Source organism: Haliaeetus leucocephalus, unplaced genomic scaffold, assembly GCF_000737465.1.
Source record: "Haliaeetus leucocephalus isolate CR32 unplaced genomic scaffold, Haliaeetus_leucocephalus-4.0 Scaffold184, whole genome shotgun sequence".
NCBI classification, from domain to species: domain Eukaryota; kingdom Metazoa; phylum Chordata; class Aves; order Accipitriformes; family Accipitridae; genus Haliaeetus; species Haliaeetus leucocephalus.
The window spans coordinates 1,532,023-1,552,406 of record NW_010972620.1 but is presented as its reverse complement, the minus strand read 5'-3'; the positions used below and the strand labels follow the sequence as shown (position 1 = coordinate 1,552,406).

At 44.2% G+C, this 20,384-nt stretch overlaps 1 protein-coding gene across 1 annotated transcript in view; it reads left to right on the top strand.

Moving 5' to 3' along the window:
• The window catches only part of GRK5 (G protein-coupled receptor kinase 5), a 97,602-nt gene that overhangs the window by 33,550 nt on the left and 43,668 nt on the right, over window positions 1-20,384 (top strand). The window contains exons 3-4 of the mRNA XM_010564685.1: window positions 4,497-4,609; window positions 13,626-13,703. Of these exons, the coding sequence (XP_010562987.1) occupies window positions 4,497-4,609; window positions 13,626-13,703 (191 nt within the window). The remainder of the gene's footprint in view (window positions 1-4,496; window positions 4,610-13,625; window positions 13,704-20,384) is intronic.

The following is a 20,384-nucleotide window of genomic DNA, read 5'->3' as shown; positions in this document are numbered from 1 at the left end:
GGCTGATATAACGCCAAGGAGAGCAGAGATCCAGAGGCCAAGTCCAAACTTTCCCATGCAGCAGCATGGTGCATGTCTTCTTGGTGATTCTCCATGCATTTCTTTGAAATATCTTCTCTTGGGATTCCAGTATGTTGGAAAATAAAATGCTACTTAATAGATAGTATGTAAGTGCAATCATTGGCCACACCAGTAATGACCAAAAAGCCAAAAAGGTGTTCCTGGCTTTTGCAGACATGAAAAGTGAGATTTAAACTGAGTTCATCCCGCCCCACAGACATCTACAGGAGGAATTCTCACCACCTGATTGCAGGTGTTGGATTAGTAGCCCTTCAAAACGAGGGCTTCTGCCCAGAAACAGAAGTACAACTTTCCATAGCAGTCAGTCTCACTTAGACACCTGCAGTTTGCACTGAATGAAGCAATATCAGAAAAGACTGATTTTCAGCCAAGAGTCATCACCCAGTTTTGTAGCTCACCACTAACCCATCAAAACCCACAGATATATTGCAAATGTGAACAAGGAGGGGGGACTCAGTTTCTCTGCAGACCACTGTTTCTCTCCAAAATTGCTAAGGTGGTATTTTGAGCCGGCAAAAAAATGCTAGGTATTTAAATGGGAAATTAAGAGCAAAAAATCTTCACAAGGCACAGGGAGGTTTTTATCTAATTAAAATATTAGATTTTCTTCCCCTTTTTCTTGAAAGTCAGGGATTTTATCAGCAGCAGCTTTCTTTATCACCTTGGTTTGTGTTTTTCACTTCATCAATGGCATGTTTTGATCAGTATGAAATTTTATTAATAGGACCATTTTTCTTAGGCGTGTGCTTATATCTTTTTCAGAACCTTACCAGAGTATCTGTTGGGGAAAAAATTAGGCCACAGACTTTGAATGGTGATGGTGTTATCTGTATGCAGGTGTAACTGTTTTGGTATGTTCTGTGTGCTGGGTGCTCTTTAAAGAAGTATTTCAATACATAAGCTACATAGTAAAGGGAAAAAAGAGTCAGTAGAATTTAGAATAAATGTTATTTATCTTTATTTATCTTATGAATGTTTATGATCTCATTTTATGTAATACCTTTTCTATATTAATCTGTATCGTTACTCTGTTAGGAAGATAAAGAATTCACTTGCATGTGCACATGATTTGCCAGGGATATTTTCTAAATCGAGTTTGGCATCAGTAAGAGGTGACTGCTTTCCTGGGGCTTTGACCCACCCGGCTTTTCACCGCCGTCTTGGGTGATTTTGCAGGTGTTAAACAGGACTGCGCTGAAGCAGGAGAGTCTGACTACCCAAGATATCGCTCTCAGAGCTGTTTCAGTTACATTTCATCATCATAAGCATATGGTTTCACTTCCAAGTGTTTAACATTTCCATTTCCTCAGGAAATCATTCTTTCTATTTTTTAAACTTTTGAAACTGGATGGATATTTTTACTGGCAGGCGGACCCAGGGCGACACGACGATTAGCCCCAGCCCAAGGCAGCCCCTGGCTGCGGTACCCGCCTGGCTCCCCATCCCCTGCCCTCAGCAGCAGCTCGTCAGCACAGCTCGGGGGGCTTCAGCCAGGTCTCCGGGGTGCACCACACTGTTAAAACACTTCTGCTTTCCTTGCTGTAATAAAACTACCCACTCCTTTTTTTTTTTTCCGCCTTAGCTGAGAGGTGTTTTTCTTTCTTAGGCCACTCCAGGGCCCGTGCATCCCAAGCAGGAGTTGAGAGCAGACTCCTTTAGCAGACTTACTGAGGCCAATGGCAAGATCAGGGCCTAAGAAAATATTTTGTGTCACCTACAAGGAATGAAAGCAGTTGCATCATGTATTTATTGTCTGTATTGGTATATCCAGCACTTAAACGAACATGACCGAGGAGTGGATGGCTCCAGGGAACTCTTGTGTTTTCAGAGATTATTTCTGGTATTTCCTTTTTCCTCATTATGAACGGGTCACCCTTCTCACATGTTGGCCAAGTTATGTACCATAGGAGGAAGTCTGTGCTCATCTTTTCTTTATGTTTCATTTATGCACACATGTAATAGTATTTAGCTGCTTGTTTTCTTTTCCTGTTATGCTGTAAAGTACAGTTATTGGATGTGCAATTTGCACACTTATTTAGCTGGTATCAGTAGCCCTTTTGTTAGAAAAGCATCCTCTCCAACAGCGAGTGTCACCATATCATAACAACTTTGATAAACTAACTGCATTTTGTACAGCAAGCGTTGTCACCGTGCATCAAATAGCACCGTACAAGAGAAAATATAGGGCAAACTAGCTGATTAATGTATTTGTTCCTTTGTGGTTCATTCTGTTACAAATTCAGACAGTCGCATTTTTTGCACTGCCTGTTTAACATGAGGAAGCTTGCTGTGGGTTTGGGCTTCTGGAGGGTTTGAGTCCTGCCATCAGGCGGGCTGTGTGCTACCGATATTCAGGATGTATATTTTATTCATACCCTCAGAAGAGTGAATTAGTCAAGGTAGCAGAAAACGGCGTCAGACAGGTGTAGTTCAACCTGCAGACCTCCCTGAGCTGCTCAGCCTCTGGCTTCATGCCGGCCTCTGGGGCATTGCGAGTTGCTGTTTTGATCCACTCAGGCTCTTTCCCAACTCCTTTGCTTACCTTAGCCCTGTGCGTGTCTGCACATCCCTTCAGCAATTACCTTCTCACTAAAAAAGCTACTCAGTCAAGCAGCACAAACTTGTACCTCTCGCAAGGACGGTCCCAAGGCTGCTCAGCATCCAAGCAAGCCGTACGTGTCTGTGTCGTGATGTTCCACGCTGGAGGCTCCAGCTCATGCAAACAAACCAGTGCCATGGGCTTGCTGCTGATAATTAGATAGACTGGAGGTCAGGGTAGGATTTACCCAGTGATTTCAATCCAGTTTTATTTGCGGGAGGGTATCAAAACATTATCTTCTGGATAGATTCAGTGTTACCCTGATCCAAAATGGACCGGCAATGCCAGCCACAAAGTGGTGCTGGTACGTTGTTCCAGACTGCTTCAGAAGACCAGACCAGAGCAGGACCATACTGAATTAAAAGCACAGTCCAGCTAGCCCCAACCCATGTCTCCAGCGACCACCCTGTAGGTGCTTCAGGGACCGGTTCCTGAAGCAAAGCCATACCTGCACACAGGCGCAGCGCTGGGCAAGCACCCTCCTTCCTCTTACGAGATACACCCTTGGGTGCTCCTGCCCACCCAGCGACAGGTCAGCACGTCCAACATCTCACACAGCATTTTCCATTCAGGAGGGATGTCCTGGTTTTGCAACACATGGTCCCCAGGGTGCGACCCGTGCTGAGAGAGCCCTTCGGCTGGGTGCCTGCGTGGCCAAGGCGAGCTCCTACTGCAGATGTGCCTGCAGATGTTCTCCTTGGGGTGGATGGAGCGGAAGGGTGCAGGAGGCCAAAGCAAAGGGGGAAATAAAAAGACATCGCAGGAGCGATTCCAGGCCTGAGAGAGAAGTAACCGAGGCACTGACAACTTGTGTGGGTTTCGTATGTCTGTTTGCAGTGCTGTGTTATGTGTTTAGAAGCTGGTTGTTTCCATAATAACAGCAAGTGCCATATGGCAGCGAGGAGGGTGGCGAGACGAACGCTCAAGGAAACACAGTATGTTGTTTGACATGTGTGTGCTTCTAGAGGAATGTGTCTCGAGCAAGTACTGCTGCTCCAAACAGGCTGGGGGATTTGCTGCTCTCACCAGAAAAATATCCAAAGCCCTTGGCATTTGTACTGGTGCAATGCCAGTTAATGGTGCCTGCCCTTCTCCCATGTTTTCCTGCAGGTTGTCCCTGTGATGGGTAAAGGATGTTTCGCTTTATTGGGCGTGATGGTTCTGGATGCACCAGCACAGGGGAACGGCATTTAAACATGGTGTTTAAGGGGAAATAGAGTTCTGTAAAGGAGTGCTGTGTGAAACTGAAACCAGCTAGATGCCATATGTTCCATCTATTCGTTAATGCTCAGCAAGTAAAAAGCAGAAATTTTGAAACCTTTGAAAATACATAGTTTGCAATAATTGTTTAGTAGAGAGTGGGTTGAGTATTTCCAGAGATTAGGGGCACTTTAGTGCATATCTAGGAAGCATCCAGGAAGGTCTCCACAAATTCCAGCTTCTCCTACCCTTTAATGTATGACTCACGTTTCAAGGACTTGTAATTTGCTCCCCACATTCCCACAAACACCACCAGTCTGAGCGGTACCTTTGCAGAGTGCATATATTTCCACCACAGAAAAATGTGAAATTATTTTTTCATAATAGCTGAATGGCTTTTGCGGGACTTTTACCAACATCAGCTCTATAAAATTGAGCCTCTCTCGTTTGAGTCTTAGTATTTGGATACCTGAAACATGGTGGTGGGGAGAAGGCAGCAGTTCTGATTTGGGGTTGTAGTTCTGCACTCACTTGCAATGCTTTAAACTCCTAACCAACCCAAAAGGCATAGCTCTTCTCATTTTCATGCTTCTCTTCTTCTCTTTGTTGCCTCTAGAGAGAGATTACTGCAGCATATGTGAAAAGCAGCCGATCGGAAGGCTTCTCTTTCGGCAGTTCTGTGAAACTCGACCTGAGCTCGAGTGCTGCATTAGGTTCCTTGACTCGGTGGTAAGTCAATTCTTGTGATATTTTGAGGTGCTTCGCAGTGCTCTCCTGACAGAGGAGACTCCCCCGACCCCGAGAAATCACTGTTTTGTGGGATGTGATTGTGTGTCTTTAGCACCTGAGCAAACAGCAGACAGGGTTGACCCCGTCACCATCCCAGCATCATCGATGGTCGAGGGGCAGCACTGCACGGGGCTTGGTACCAGCTTCGGGGTGCACGAGCCACCGGCGCGGGAGAAGGACAGGCATCCCGGCACGGTGCTGGCATAGCCTCCCTCCACGTCAATGCCCCAGCAGCTGAGCTGCGCCGAGTGATGTCTTTTAATGTGGGTGAAGCCTGCAATGCTGGGAGGCGCTGGGAGGAAAGGGAAGATGATGAATGGACTGACAAGAGAGGATGAGGAGTTTGATAATGCTAATATCTATCTCTTACCAAGCCTTTTTGTCGGTAGACTTCAGGGTGATTTATAAAGGACATCCTGATTGTTATCCTGGTCTTTCAAATAGGAGAACAGAGGCACAAGGTTTAGAAGTGACTTGGTTAAGGTCATCAAGAACAAAATCTGCTCCATTTTCCATCCCAGTGAGCTTTCAGTTAAGCCGGCCACTGAGCAATACCCCCCAGCCCCAGGGGGACCTGACGCTCTTTCCCAGTCTGGCAGTGCTTGGCCGTGTGTAGTGCCAGCAGGAGAAGCTGTTCACGGTGGAAAAGTCTCTCAGTGGCTTTATTTCTGGGAGCCCGTGGAATGGTCGGGTGTTGATGAGCCAAAAGGCTAAATCATACCAGAGAGGAAGATGAACTTGTCACTGCTGAGTGTGAGTGTCTGGGGGGCTTCGCTCTCTGGCTAACACTGACAGTCGAAAGCAAAATGATGCATACTAACAGGAATAAATTTCTTCTGTTTGTACTATGGTGAAGCTATTCTGAAATATAGGGAAATGTGAGGATTGCACTGAAGTGATTAAAGTAAGAGTCTGGGAGAGGACACGTGGTCACTTAAAGTTTATGTTAGTACTGCCATATCTACAGCAAATCTACAGCATCACAGAAAGTGTTGGATAAAGTCCTATTCAAATCAGTTTTAGCTGGTCACAACTTCTACCTGATATTCCTAGCACTGGTCGTGTTTTTTCCCCAGTGAAGGGTTTAGGCATCGAGGTACATGAAACTGCTATATCTGACAAACGCTGTGTGCAGCTGTGCTCAAGGCCGTCGGGCAGGAGGACATTTCGGGTACCCTGGATGTGTTTGTCCTGCACCGAACCGGCATTGTCTAGTGAGGTGTCTGCCGCTGATGAAACATCAGGCACTCGTCTGGGGAGTCCCGGAGCCTCTCCCAGCCTCTCCCAGCAGCACCAGCTGCCCAGCCCACCTCCGGCTGCGGGAATCGAGGGCACTGTGTCACTTCATTCTCCCGAAGACCCGTGGAGTGGTGCCAAGCGCTGAAATTCCGTGTCCTCCCACCATCCCTGCAGCATAGGCGACACGGGTCCTGCGAAGGCTTGTGGTGGGACTGGCATTGTTTTAAATCTCCCTCTCTGAGCAATCCCAGACAGATATCCCCAAATCCTTTTGCAAGGGTGTGCTTTGCACCCACTCCCAGGTTGCTTTTGCAGACTGGAACTGCCCTGCATACCTTTACTGGGCCAGGAATCTCTTCCCGGTTAGGCTCAGACTGGCAGTATGAGGATTTCACGAACAAAATCCCTGGCTGTGTGAAGTTCTGAATATTTACTCTTTCTCTCTTCTTTTTAATGCTAATTAACAGCAGTCTTCTGTGTTTATTGATTTCAAATTCTGTACAAGCTTGCTCCCAGCCCATGAAAATCCCTGTATTAGGCGATATTAAGGTTGAGCAACACATAGAATCATATAGAATCATAGAATGGTTTGGGGTGGGACCTTAAAGATCATCTAGTTCCAACCCCCTGCCATGGGCAGGGACACCTTCCACTAGACCAGGTTGCTCCAAGCCCCATCCAACCTGGCCTTGAACACTGCCAGGGATGGGGCAGCCACAGCTTCTCTGGGCAACCTGTGCCAGTGCTTCACCACCCTCACAATAAAGAATTTCTTCCTAATACCTAATCTAAATCTGCCCTCTTTCAGTGTAAAGCCATTACCCCTTGTCCTATCACTACATGCCCTTGTAAAACGTCCCTCCCCATCTCTCTTGTAGCCCCCCCTTTAGGTACTGGAAGGCTGCTCTAAGGTCTCCCCGGAGCCTTCTCTTCTCCAGGCTGAACAACCCCAACTCTCTCAGCCTGTCCTCGTAGGAGAGGTGCTCCAGCCCTCTGATCATCTTCGTGGCCCTCCTATGGACTCACGTCAACAGGTCCATGTCCTTCTGATGTTGGGGACCCCAGAGCTGAAGGCAGTACTGCAGGAGGGGTCTCATGAGAGCAGAGTAGAGGGGCAGAATCCCCTCCCTCGACCTGCTGGTCACGCTTCTCTTGATGCAGCCCAGGATATGGTTGGCTTTCTGCGAGCACACATGGCTGGGACATGTTGAGCTTCTTGTCAACACAGACCATAGCCATTAAATTGGATGATTGCTACTGAAATTCGCCCAGCAGGGTCACACTGCGTTGAGGAGTGGGATTCAGGCCAAGCCCTACGTTAGGCAAAAAAAGTCCTATAATGAAACCAGAAGTTTGACTTTACAGCTCTATTCTGAGACCACCAGGAATGTGAAACCTTTTGGAGACCACCTGCTGTAACAAGCCCCGAGCAGAAAAAGCCAGAAGTCTCTGTTTTCTTTTGACTTAGTTATTTTTCTAACATGAGATGCAAAACTTAGCTTTTGTGTAATATCAAATAAAAAGAAAAAAATAACAGAGGAAAATATTTAGCTGTTCATGAGAGGCTCACGGAGCTTTTGCACATTGAGGGGTAGGACCACCTCTTTTTTACAGAGCACAGCTAAGTGACTTTACCAGGTGACACAGTAAGTCGTTGGTAGAAGCCAGTAATTGATGCCTCCCACTTTTTAATACACGTTTTTAACCAGTGCACTCAACTGTCTGCAAAGAAAGCAGCGATCAGGGCTCCTGGGAGGAAACCAGAAGCTGAGTCAGACACTCAACAGCCTACCAACAACCTCCATTCCCATACTTAAGTGAGACTAAGTTTTGCAAGCTCTCTCTCACACCTTTGCTTTCAAAGACTGTTAAAATCAACCAGACCTAGCAGACCAGAATACATAAAGAGAAAAAAAAAGATCCTCTCTTTGCTGGATATTTATTTCAACTGTTGGGTGCAATAACTAACCTCGTCTGATGTAGTCTCCTGCAAATCTAATTGCAGCAGCATCTGGGGTTTTTTGTCTGTACAGTTAAACAGTTGTTTGGCTATTTTCTGAAGAAAAAAGGATGTGTATCATTAAATTCTGCATCCGTGTAGGTATATATCTGTCAGTTCCCTCTAAAACTTGTGAATACCTTGGCCAATTTCAACCAATAATTGAGATTAAAGTGCTCAGAGGCATAAAGTTTCTACATGTTTTCTGAGAACAGTGTTTGGGTGATTAGCCACAATTTATCAATTGTAAAATGGACTACAAAGATATGTGCTTTGTAAGCAGTAGGCCCCAACATTAAATGATAAAAGCGATAAAAATGAAGAGATGCAGAGCTTTGCAGCACAGTGCTGGTGGAGCTGTGGGTTTTGGTTCCCACCACTGCTGCGGAGTGTAAGCGGCCATCAGCGTGGCTGGCTGGCTGGGAAACGGGGCAACAGCAACCCCTTCTCCTAGCTAGTACAGTAAGGCTATAAGGACAGAGAGCCATCTCTTATTATGGATATTGTATAAACAGTTTCATGACAGAGGTCCTGACTTGATAAAATATCTAGTAAGAAGTACCGATGGCTGCAGCTTGTGCCTCTGAATGCATTGCGTGCTTATCTGTGTGCATGTAAACACAAAGAGCTCCCATGAATAGTTCACCAAACCCTTACGTAGCCATTCAGATGAAGGAACTATGCGAACATAAACTATTATCGTTAAACGGAGATGGTTTATGATTAAATCAGCTCCCCTATAAGCCCTTAACAAAGAAATCACGCACAGCCCTAAAGCATGCTTTGCTGTGCTTACAAATATTTTAGCAACATCATACGACTTCGGAGCTGTTGAAAGATAGCCATTAAAATAAAGTGTTAGGGGATACTTTTCCTGTGCTGAAAGGCAGATCAGTGAGCAGGGAATCTGCTAGCAAGACACGTTTCCTTCCCTGCAGCCCGTGCCTCCAGCACAAGAAGGCAGCAGTTCAGTGGGGACCTCTTGCCCTTGTCCCCTTCTCAACAGCACATTCCCAGGGTGCTGGCTCCTGACGTTTCATGTTCCCCTCTCCTCTCCTGTGATTTTTGTGTGCTGTTATAAGGAAGACTTTAGCTTCTGGAGTCCCTTTCCTGCTTCATCTATTCACATTCATAATTTTTTTTTCTTTTTTTTTTTTTTCCAGGGGAGGGCTTTTAGCATTTTTATGTGGACCAGACTTAGATTGACTGGAGGAGAATATGGTTAATTCTGGTCAAGGAGAAAATAACCTGACATTGTTTCCTCTCTGACCTGTATGATGTTATTTCTTTGCATTGCAGTCGCACAGAAATACATCCCCTGGAGGAAAATAGCCCCGCTGCCTCTCCAGGTTGTTTCTGGTTGTGCTATCCAGGCACGGGGGCCAGGGGTGAGAGGCACGATCCCCTCGGGTGGACTTTTCAGCTGAACGCTTCACTAGACATTACACTTATCTGGGGTAAAAGGATGAGCGAGCATCCATTTAATGCCATTTGTAAAAACCCTGTCTCACTGTTAGGGAGATTTCGTTTGGTTAAGTCCCTTACATGGTATATAAACCATCTGTGTATGTGTGTCTTAAAGCTGTTCAAGGCTTTTTCCATCAGAAATGCCAGTTTGTTGATATCAACAAACTCATTAACTCAAAATGTGTTTTTAAACAGCCAAAAGGGCTCTTTTTGCCCTGCGTTTAAATAGAAAAATGTGGTTTCAAGTTCACTTTTCATTTAGAAATGCGAGTTATTATGAATCCCAGCTGTTTGGGGTTTGCTTTCCAATTTTCAGTCACAGATTTTAAATCTCCAGCGGAGGCAAGTGTAAGGGCAGTCGCTGGAGCGCAGAGCAGTAACAGGGCAGAGCCTGGACTCCGAGGAAGGAGTGAGCAGGAGCTGGAGCAGAGAGAGATACTGGGGATAACAGAGGAGGGAGCTGAGAAAGCAGAGGTGTAAAATTGGGACCGAAACGCCAGTAGCCTCCTGCAGATGCTCAGAAGGTGACTCCGCTGCTCCTGATTTACACCAAGAAGCTGAAACTGCTCTGGTGGGAGTGTCTGTGTCCATCTCCGGGTGGGTGCGAGGGTCCAACTCCTGCGGCCGTGCCACGCTCCCGCAGGCAATCAGCAGCTACGTGCCCTGGGAGAGAGTCCTTCCAGATCTGCAGAGAGATCCCTTTGGCTCCGTTTTTTCAATTTTCACATATTTTTAAGCCATACAATTTCAGGAACTCAAAGAATATTAAGATGAAAATCAAACACTGGATAAAACGATGTGTCAGAATTAAGGTTGCCGATGCGAGCCCCTGCTGGGTCCCTGTGCCATTGCCCCAGTGATGCTCTCCGTCGGTCACAGGCACCCTCCAGCTCCCAAATCTCTTGCTCGACCATCCATGAGCTCAGGGCCCTGTCTCACAGCCAGCCACAGGCTGGACCTTGCTCCCTTTCCCAGTGGAAGTGCGTTTTCCCATCCGATCTCGCTCAGCCCATCCCGAGGGCGGCTGCTCCGAAGGGAAGGACTTTTTGCACCCCCCCATGCCCCCATTCAGCCAGGGTTGCTTCTAGGGAAAGGGGAGCCACTGAAGTAACTACTACCTCCGAAACAGCAGCCAAAAGAAAAGTTAGCAACAAACAGCAGCCAGCCCACATCCTCTCGCCATTTGGACTGAAGGATCCACGCCTGCCCGCAGAAAGAGCCTTGCCTGCAGCTCGTCCCATGCAGTCAGGGTGATCGTAAATCCTCCCCTCATTTATGAGCTATGAATAGGGCCCTGTCTGACCTAACTAGGGCATGGAGAAGCTATTAGACTTCAGAGCAAGAGCCTTGAAACACATGCCTGGATTCATCAAAGGAATAATGGAAAATATTTTGTTCCACATGGATTTTAAGTAACGATATTATTTCTAGCAATTAGGGATTTGCAAACTGTAGCCATGCCTTTGAGTATTGTGGAAGAAGGGGATGTATCTTGTGATTTAAATACAAGATTGAGAGTTGAGGACCTTGATATGCTTCCCAGGCACGCGGCAGAGTGAGCATGGGGAAGTCACTCTGTCTCTCTACACGAGTAATTCTTCCTGCAATAACAGCCCATGGCTGAAAATGTACCGGATATCTGTTGCCAAATAGCTCGAAAGTGGCACTGAAGGGAGAAGTAATAATGAACTTAGAAACAAAATGAAATGGGCTTCTAGTACTTGAGCTACAGTGAAATCAGCACTGTTCACAGTTGGAGCTTATGGTTCCTTCTCACATCCTCAGTTGTCTGTCACTTCCTACCTTCACCACCACAGCGTCGCATTTTCTGAGGATGTCAAATGCAAGTATAATTAAACTTTCCTTTTATTCCTTCCCAACTATCCTGAGATAGAATTAGATACACTGTGTATATGTGTGCGTGTGTGCATTTAGCTCTGCATATGTTGGATCCCATCAGGAACTGCATTTCAAAACACTGATCCTATTCCTGCTAAACTTCTGTCTTCTGGTCTGTCCTAATTTGCTTCCTGTTGTACAATTTGGATGGGATGTAAATGTAATCTGTGGCAAAAAGGACACCAAATTTTTTGACATCTCCCTGGTGCACTTCAAATGGCAGATGATGACTTTGAATCAGGGTTTTTTTTTTCACTAGGGAGCCAATATATTACCAGGTTCCAGAGTCTAAAAGCAAATGAAGGAGAGAGAAATGGTCATTATTGGATTAATTGTAAATAGCATTGAATGGAGGACTCAGGAGATCTCCTAGACACTTCCATGCTGAGACAATGCCAAGGAGTTCTCCTTTCTTTGCAGTCTTCTGCACAGACAGTTACATTTAAGTACAATTATTTTCTTTTATTAAAATACATTATTTCTGTTTTCTTTTATATGAAAAACACCTAGTTTGTCTGTGAACCTAAACATAAACAGTAAGGTCCAAAGAAGATGCAACTTTCACCTTTAAAAAAATAGTTCCTTCTGTTACTCTTTCTTGCCATTGTTTTATCCCCTAGCAAGGAATCATGGAGAAAAATGCTGTTAAGATGCTGTAAACGTTCGAGAGTGTCTGTGCTTTAAGAGCTGAAATGACCCATATTCAGATACCATCTAAAAGGACAGGAAATTGGATGAAAGATTTTTTTAAACCCTTGTATTAAGTTTTATGAGAACGTAATCAGTTCATCCCTAAAATGATCACTAAAAGAGAAGTACTGCACTTGTGGATTTTAGCTTTTGGTGTATTTTTCATAAATAATACAGGTTTCTCTGTTATTTGCGGTCATTGTCATTTCCCAAACCAAATCAGATTGTAATTCTAGATTGTTCAAGCAACCTGCTATGTATGTGTATAAATATGTAGCTTCAGACTTAAGCTGCAATAGCTAAATCAGCAGTGGCCAGATAGATGGATAATAGCATTATTACTACATTGTGGTTTTCATGTCATTCGTAGGTCTGCTTAGCTAGGGTATCCATTACAGCCTGCCTTCGGATTTATTGCATCAAGCTTGGAGCAGTGCATACGCCTTCCAGTGGGCAATAGTTCTGAAATTTGTTCTTCCAAGTGTTTGCCAGTTCAGTCTGATTTACCTTCTTCTTCTTTTTTTTTTTTTTCCTAGCTTCCCCCTCATTTATCATCGCAGACAGCTTGTATTGGACCAGGTTACTTAATTGGTTTGGCAGAATTTTCTGGGATCCTTTTTTTTAATATAAACAGTCATGAAAGCTGTTAGGCTGTCTTTTTTTTTTTTTTCTGGAAAATATTTTGATCCTAAGGCTAAAGCTTCATATCCTGGGCAGTGCCAAGAGGGAATGTCTCTAAGAACTTGTCATTGTCGTTTAGTCACTGGGTTCCCATGCGGCGCGTGTTTCCTTCGAATGCCTGCCGTAGATCCAAAACTTTAACTGAAGTGATTAATGTCTTTGTGGTGCACAAGTAATGCTTCTTTTGTTTCTTATGTAAATGTTGTCCTGAAACTCATCAAAAGTCAGTAATGCTACAATACATAGAACAGTCAGAATTTTAAAATGTAGGTAAATTTTGCACGGGGGAATGTGGTGCTCTCTTTTTTAAGGCACCAGGGAAGTCAAAGAGAATTTTGCCTATAGTGTCTATTCCTATAAATGGTGTCTCTTGTTTTATCTTGGCCCTAACAAATCTGCCTAAGAAATTGGCTCTTATATCTGCCTCCTGGAGGGACTGAGTTAAGGATCACTAAAAGAAGTGATGGGCAAGTCTCTCTGCTTTGCAGAAGTATTGTTAGACCAAGGGGAAGACATAAATAAATAGGAAAGACACATTTAACCAAAAAGGAGGAGTTCACCTGGTACTTGAAATACCACTGTGGCAAGAATTAACAAACATTCACTTTCTTTACTACTCGGAGAAGTCATTTTACCTTCTGTGTCCGCCTTCCCTTTGAGCAAAACCAAATTAAGTTGTTGTCTCTTGTCACTGAATGCTTTCTGAAAGCTGGCTTGGCAAGGCTATAAAATATAAATACATTAAATTGTATTGGTGTTAATTAAGAGACATCATCTCAGAAAATGCACCACTAGAGTTTGGTCAAAATATAGTGGAAGGTTTTTAATAGGATTGTGTGTACGGGTTTTAATGCCATCAGAACATGGTATTTATCCTTCAGATTTTTCAGACAGAGTGTTCTGTTAATGCCACATCCAAAACGAAGTTAAAATGGTGAAATATGAGTGCAAATATTGACTTTTTTTTTATTTCTGTTCCAGGCAGAATATGAAATTGCTCCAGATGAAAAGCTGGGAGAGAAAGGAAAGGAAATCATGATGAAATACCTCACCCCAGAGGTAAGGGGCAGCCAAAGTGGCATTACTGAAGGAATGCTGCAAGGCACACCTTTGCTAAACAAGGTTAGGTTGTTACAGGCTTTGTAAGCCAGACTCCTAAAATTTATGGTGGCAATCTCCAGTGACTAAACCTGCAAGTCTTATACAAACAGTCGGAGAGAAAAAAAGTTATAATCCAATCCAGAAATTGACTTCTAAGGATGAACTTGAGCTTACCAGGGGCTTAATTCATCTGCGGATGAGCAGGGGGCTTCTCAGGTCTCTTCTCGGTGTGCAAAGCTCTACACAGCCCTCAGCTGTTACCAACAGATGCCACAATTATTTCCTACCCAGCTCCAAAGAGGTGGTGGCATTTCATATACCGTTGTGTAGAGAGCACCGGCAAAAATGGTCTTTGGTAACAGGCACTGTATTTTGGTACAAAAATTCCCACTCGTCCCCCACCACCACTTGCCCCAGGGTAGCCAGGGACATGTAAGAGTGACGTGGGACAGTGTGGTTTGGAGCTGAGGGATGCTGTCACCTCTCCTTGTGTCCACTGCTGTTGGTCCCTCAGCGTTGCATCTCGGGGTTGTCGGAAGGAGAGGAGCTCATGGGAGCAGCTGTGTCCACAGGGTGGCACTCCAAACAGAACTACAGATCTGCTGCGGGGATTTTGGACAGGCTGCACTGGGACTAACCCTTTTTTGGGGGGGTTACGATCATTTGCTGACCGCGTTTAACCTTTGCAACAAAAGTCACTGCCAGTAAGCAATAAACATCCAACTTCAAACACAAGAACAATCCTAGGATTTTTCCTAAGTCGCTTTCATAAGAGTAATCAAGACATACAATTGCTGCTTCAACGGTTTTACGGGAGAAATACATTTGACCTTCAGGAGAATTAATTGCGTTTTTGGCAGATGTCTTTCTAGAGTGTTTAAATGGTACAATATGTTTTGGAGGTGCAGGGGCAGAGCAGACCACTTTTTTTCCAGTCAGTCATTTTCCTACAATAAATTTCAATGCATACTTTCAGTTATCTCCAGACTGCATTTTTGGGATCTGGTTTCATTTACTGAGCCTGGCTAGTTTCATGTGCAGCCATTGAGCACTGCCAGTATGAGTTCCCGCTGCCCATTCATTAGGGGCATGAAGTTCCACTGCTTTTTAAATCCACCAAAATGGCCATTTGTCTTAAAATTTCTGTCAACAGAGGAACGAGGGACAAATACCGAGGGAAAATATTTCCCACTGCTTCAGTTCCCATCTGGAAATGGAGAAAGGCATTTTGCTGATCGCAGAGCTAGTAAAATGAGAGAAGGATAGTACTGCTTCAGTTCAGCCAGTCTCGGTGCAGGTTTTCAGATGCCAAATCCTTTCACTGCTGTCCCGTGGCACTCCTGCCATCCGTAGTGCAGCAGAAGCGCATGAAATAGTTTAGTGAGGTAAGTGAATGTGCGGTGAAGACCAATCTGAGAGCAGGTGCTTCTTCATCGAGAAAAAATGGTGGTGTTACAGGAAGGGAAATTACTGGGACTCCAGAGCTGGAGTTTCCATTCTCTGCCATGCTCTGCACTTCATATTTGACCTGTGTACCTGGTTTCTCAGTATGTAAAACAGGCACAGGATATTTACAGTCTGTTCTGAAACTTTATTGGTATTTGCAAGTTATCTTAACGTATTGGGGCAGAAGGGAGCACAAAGATATGCTCCTTCACTTGTAATCTAAAATTGCCTCCCTGGTGGTGGTGCTTTAATGTCTGCATTGGTCTCTCTGTGCTTTTTTTTCTTCAGGGGAAACTTCTGCTTCTTCCCACAGGGATGTTTAAGCCCTGTGAAGCAGAAGATACTTCCTAGAGGTGAGGTTGACTGTGCCATAGCAATGGATTGAACAGTAGATTTTCTAACAGGACTCCCACACAACAAATACTTAAAAAACTAGAGGAAGGGCTGGATTAATTTCGTTTCTTTTTAGATACCTAACTAAGGCGCTCAGGCTAGGAGTTCAGATGGCCTACTGTCCTTTCTTGTCAGGAAGGAGAAATAAGAATCTCCAAAGGACACATTTTAAGCCATTAGAAGTCAGTAATTCGAAGCCAGGTTAGATGCTTGCAGTCAAAATGGATGAATCTGGATCCAAATATCCTGATGGAATATCATCCTGGTCAGCAAAGAAACATCTTTTCATTAGGAACTGCATTTCTCCATTTAGTTATCAGTCCCTTGAAAGATACAAATTGCCGCTGATTCTAAAGTCTTCTGCTTTCAGAGGAATGCTTCTTTTAAGTAGGTGTGTGTCTGTGCTTCAAAGAACCTGATTGTCTTGATATAAAAATAGTGTGACATACAGCTTGACTGATAGAATAAAATTATAGGTTTAGTTCTTGGACAGATAATTCAGTCTTATAATGTGAGGAGTATTTTTCCCGGAGTGCAGGTTCAGAAGCAAAATGAAAACAAAAAGTAGACTTCATGCTCTTTAATATTTATAAATGATTTTTAGTTCTTGCTTAGATTTTTAAATGTCATACATATTTAACATACAATGTGTCAGCATTCATTTGCATAGGGAACATGCACTTTATTTAATAAAACATATACTACTTGCACCACAAAAAGGAAAAGAAAACACTTTCCCAGATGAATAGACATCACACCAGTACTTACAGCCTCATGCGACTTACGCAGCCGCTGTCTGCGAGATGGTGCAACACCGCACGGTTCGCAAACTCAAACGTGTGGTAGCAGCGAGTTCCCACGTGGAAAGCTCTGCATGAGAACGCTCTGCATCAGCCCCGAGGCAGCTAAACAAGCTCAGCGCTTGCCAAGATGGTTGAGGGGGGGAGGCACTTTGTCAAGTAATCACAATTCAGGCTCTTCGCAGCTTTAACCTCCTGAACAGCCCCTGTGTGCTCACTGGGGAAGTTGAGAAGCGGTCCAGCAGCCTTTTGTTGTGGTCGTTGCCAGGGACGGCATGAGCAGGTCAGGCTTCCACCATCTCACTGGCCTACAGGCAACAGCGATGACAAAGTCTGAATGCGTCCTGGCACCTGGAAGGGAAAATGGGTGGTTTAGACCTCTCGAAGAAGTGGCACGTAGGAACAACCTCCCTAGGAATGTAGTAGAGCCCTCATCGCTGGAAGTTTTCAAGGTGCTATTGGACAGGGTGCTAGATAATATTGTCTAGGCTCCCTTTCCCACAAAAGGTTGGACCAGATGATCTTTCAAGGTTCCTTCCAACCTGAGCTGTTCTGTGATTCTATGTACGCCGCTCCCCACCTAAGAAGACATTAGTATTCCCTGTCTCTTGCCTAAAGTTGGTTCAAACGCTCATATCCAACAGGCCATTCTGAACTATTTGATGGGAGGGAAATGTAAAGAGTACTTTTTTTAGGATGCCAAAATACAAGAGGTTTCATGGCTTCCTTAGCAGCTTCACTTGTGTGGTGAGCAGGAGAGCGAAAACCCAGAGAAGAGGTGTCTTGTAGCTGAAGACATCCCCCCCATCCTTGAAAAACGCTCTGAAGAATTGTTAACCTGCTTCTCCGAGGAGGTCCAGCTGTGAGCTGGCTACTCCTTGGGGGCTATGTGGGGACAGGCACTGGTGAGAGGGTCTTGTCCATTAAGAGGAAGAGACCCAACGAGGCATTTGCCACTTCAGTACCGTAATCTGAAGGGAAGTCCACCTGCAGGTTGCCTTTGCTTAACAGGAGCAGTGCAACAGTTGCCACACTGGCAAGATCAAGGTTGCTTGACTGGAGTCTCGCTTCTTCAAGAGAGGCTTTAACAGTTTCCATGAAAAAGGCGCTTAAAGCTGCCTTCTTGACTTAATAAGTCCGTAGGGCAAAAGTCCAACCCACAGGAAGTCTAAAATTTCTGAGGTTGTGAAATACGATGGTAAAACTGCTAAAATGAATTGGTCACAAATATTTCTTTCCTGGCTTTTCCTAATCTCAATAGTTGAGTGGGAATGGTTCAGTTTTAGGTTCCAGTTCAGTCTGTAAATGGAAAAGCCCTTCATGCTTTGTGGAACAGTTGAGTTAAACTGAACCCAGCCTGGCTTCATTACCTGGCTACTTCTTGTACTGGAAGAGCAAAGAGATATGTTTACCTTTGTACTGCTTTTAAATTAGAGTTTTGCATCTCCGTGCAGCATTTTTGCCTTCCTGCCTGACAGCTGCCATGCCTTACTCTACTAAATCACTAGCCCATTATTTTCTTTTTCACTGTAAATCACCTTGAGATACTTTGAGAGACACTATATAAAACTAAATTGATTTGAAATGGCTCTTAAGACAGTCTCAATATGCCATTATAGTTTATATTTGGACTCAGCTGGGTACTAAAAATGTTACTGAATAGGATGTCTAATGTGCATTGTTAGCCCCATTAATTTACTTCACAGAATAAGAAGAACAGCAACAGCATTAGTTTTCTTATCTGAATTCCTGTTCAGTCTCCTTTCCTCCAGGAAATGCACAGAATAAAGGCCACATTTGCAATTTTTTTCTTTGCTGCAAGAGGTTAGCTGGACACAGCAATAACCTCCTTACTCCAGTCTAAGGCAAGCAATGGGTATTTTGCTAAATGAAAATATGTCTTTGTTTTTATGAACAATTATAGGATAAGGAAGGGAGGGAAAAGTCCTGTGAAAGGGAAACTGGCTGACCAGCAGTGCCTGGCCTTCCACTTGCCTACTGGCTAAAATGTGCTTGTCTCTCAAATCAGTTCTTTATGGAGAAGAAAACGTTTAAGTAATACGGACGAGATGAAGTTAAAATGATATATAAGACCTTCTGCAGAACAAAGCCATGCAGCTGAGTCCAGGCCCCTGCTCACAAACACCCTCTCTCAGCTTGGTGCATTGTCAGAGTAGTTTTCTTTTTGCACACTGTTGCTTTAATCTTGATGCCGAGGAGCTTTGCCTTCGGTTGCTCACTCCTTGAGATTTCTTTCCCCCTTTCTGTTTTCACCACCAAAATAAATGCAAACTTCAGCACTTGCCCTTCTGACTGAGTCATCTTCACTGATCACTAAAGCCTTCCATTTCCCATAAGGAAAGTTTCATGTATCACTTTTTAATGATTCTGGCTGAATCCTGGAAGAGCAGGTCATACGGTACCAAGAATTGGATTCAAGTACTGAGACCTCTTCCTCTAACTATTTAGTTTTACTAAATGCCTTCTAGGGAACATGTTATAATTAGTTTTTGGAATGGCCAAACCAAAAGCTGAATGTCACTATAAGGGAAGCTCTGAAAGAAAGAAACATTAAGCTTCTGTAAAGCAATCTGCAGAGTTCAATACGAGACAGAGGCTTTGTGTGTTGAAAGGTGAGCCTTCGGGGACTGTCCTCTACATTGTTACCTTTCTCGTACAAATTCAGCTTATATCACTTCTATCCAGCAAGTCATCACCGTCCCCCTGTAAGCTTATTATCTTGCTGATAAAAGGCAATATCGCTTTTCACTGGCTACAGTGGATGGTCCCTTAAGGCTTGATCCAAGAGTTATCTCCGCAGCTAGTTTTCAAATTTTTCTAAACCCTGTGCATTTCATTAATGACCCAGTTGAAGTAAGCAATGAATGAAGTGCCTGTCTGAACACAGTGTGTTACATGGATTCAGGATGGGCTAAAATGATTTACTTGCTCAAAGCGTTATTCGTCTGCGCCCTTTGGGCTCCTATTAGGAGACTTTTCAGGATGCTAAATACTTAAGTAGAAATCCTGGTCTTACTTGAGCCAAGGAGAGTTTTGCCATTTAATTAATTGCCCTGGGACTTTACCCTTTGACTCAATGGATTTCTCATCTCCCCTTTCTATTGACTTCACTACTTTATGGGCACCATTTTAGCCAGAGATGATAGCATTACTTAGGCCTCTGCTTTGCAGCTAGCATAATCGATACGTAATCCAGTCTCCAGAGAAATCAATACATAATTCTTGCTGTTGTTCCAGAGACAGCACGATCAATATCTCTGCTGATCACTCTGTCTTAGTCCAGGAAAGTACCTTCTCAGCGTACTTTCTGCATAAGCTCATCTTTCCGAAGTTCAATTCTGGGAAAAATATCTGAGCTGCAGAACGGCAACCTTGTTACTCAAATTAATGCTTTCTAATCAGAATTTATTTTAATAAGCGTTCTTCCGTCACTGGGGCCAGGCTGTAATATAGTGTGGCAGAGGAATCTGAAAAATCACAGTGCTGCCTTGATTAGGAGTCCCTTTGCTGTGGTGTCAGACTAAACGGCATTTTCTCACGGTTTGCTCAAGTCCTATTTCCTCATCCTTTACCCACTGTTTATAATACAAATGTTAGTTAACTAAACACTTACTGAGGATTTCTGTCTCTTGCAATGGTGCCAAACTGCTTGAGAGCCTATGGAAACAACATGGAGTCTGCTCTGTCCTGGTGATGCTGTCCCAAAATAGGTCCTTGGGCAGTCCCGTGTCCTGTCCTTTAGGCTTAAGGAAGGCTCCATTTGCAATGCATTTGCTCACACTGGTTGCAGATTTGGGCTGGAGTCATTAACTACACTGGTTTTATGCTAAGCAGTGCTATTAGTTGAAGCTCTGTTTTTCCTTCCTTGTTGTTTTGGAGAGGTTACACTCCCAAGTTCACATGCTTCTTAACTGTTTGTCATTTGTGGTCAGGAAAATCATTGGGATGACTTGGTCAGTGGGCAAAAGCCTTCTAGCTT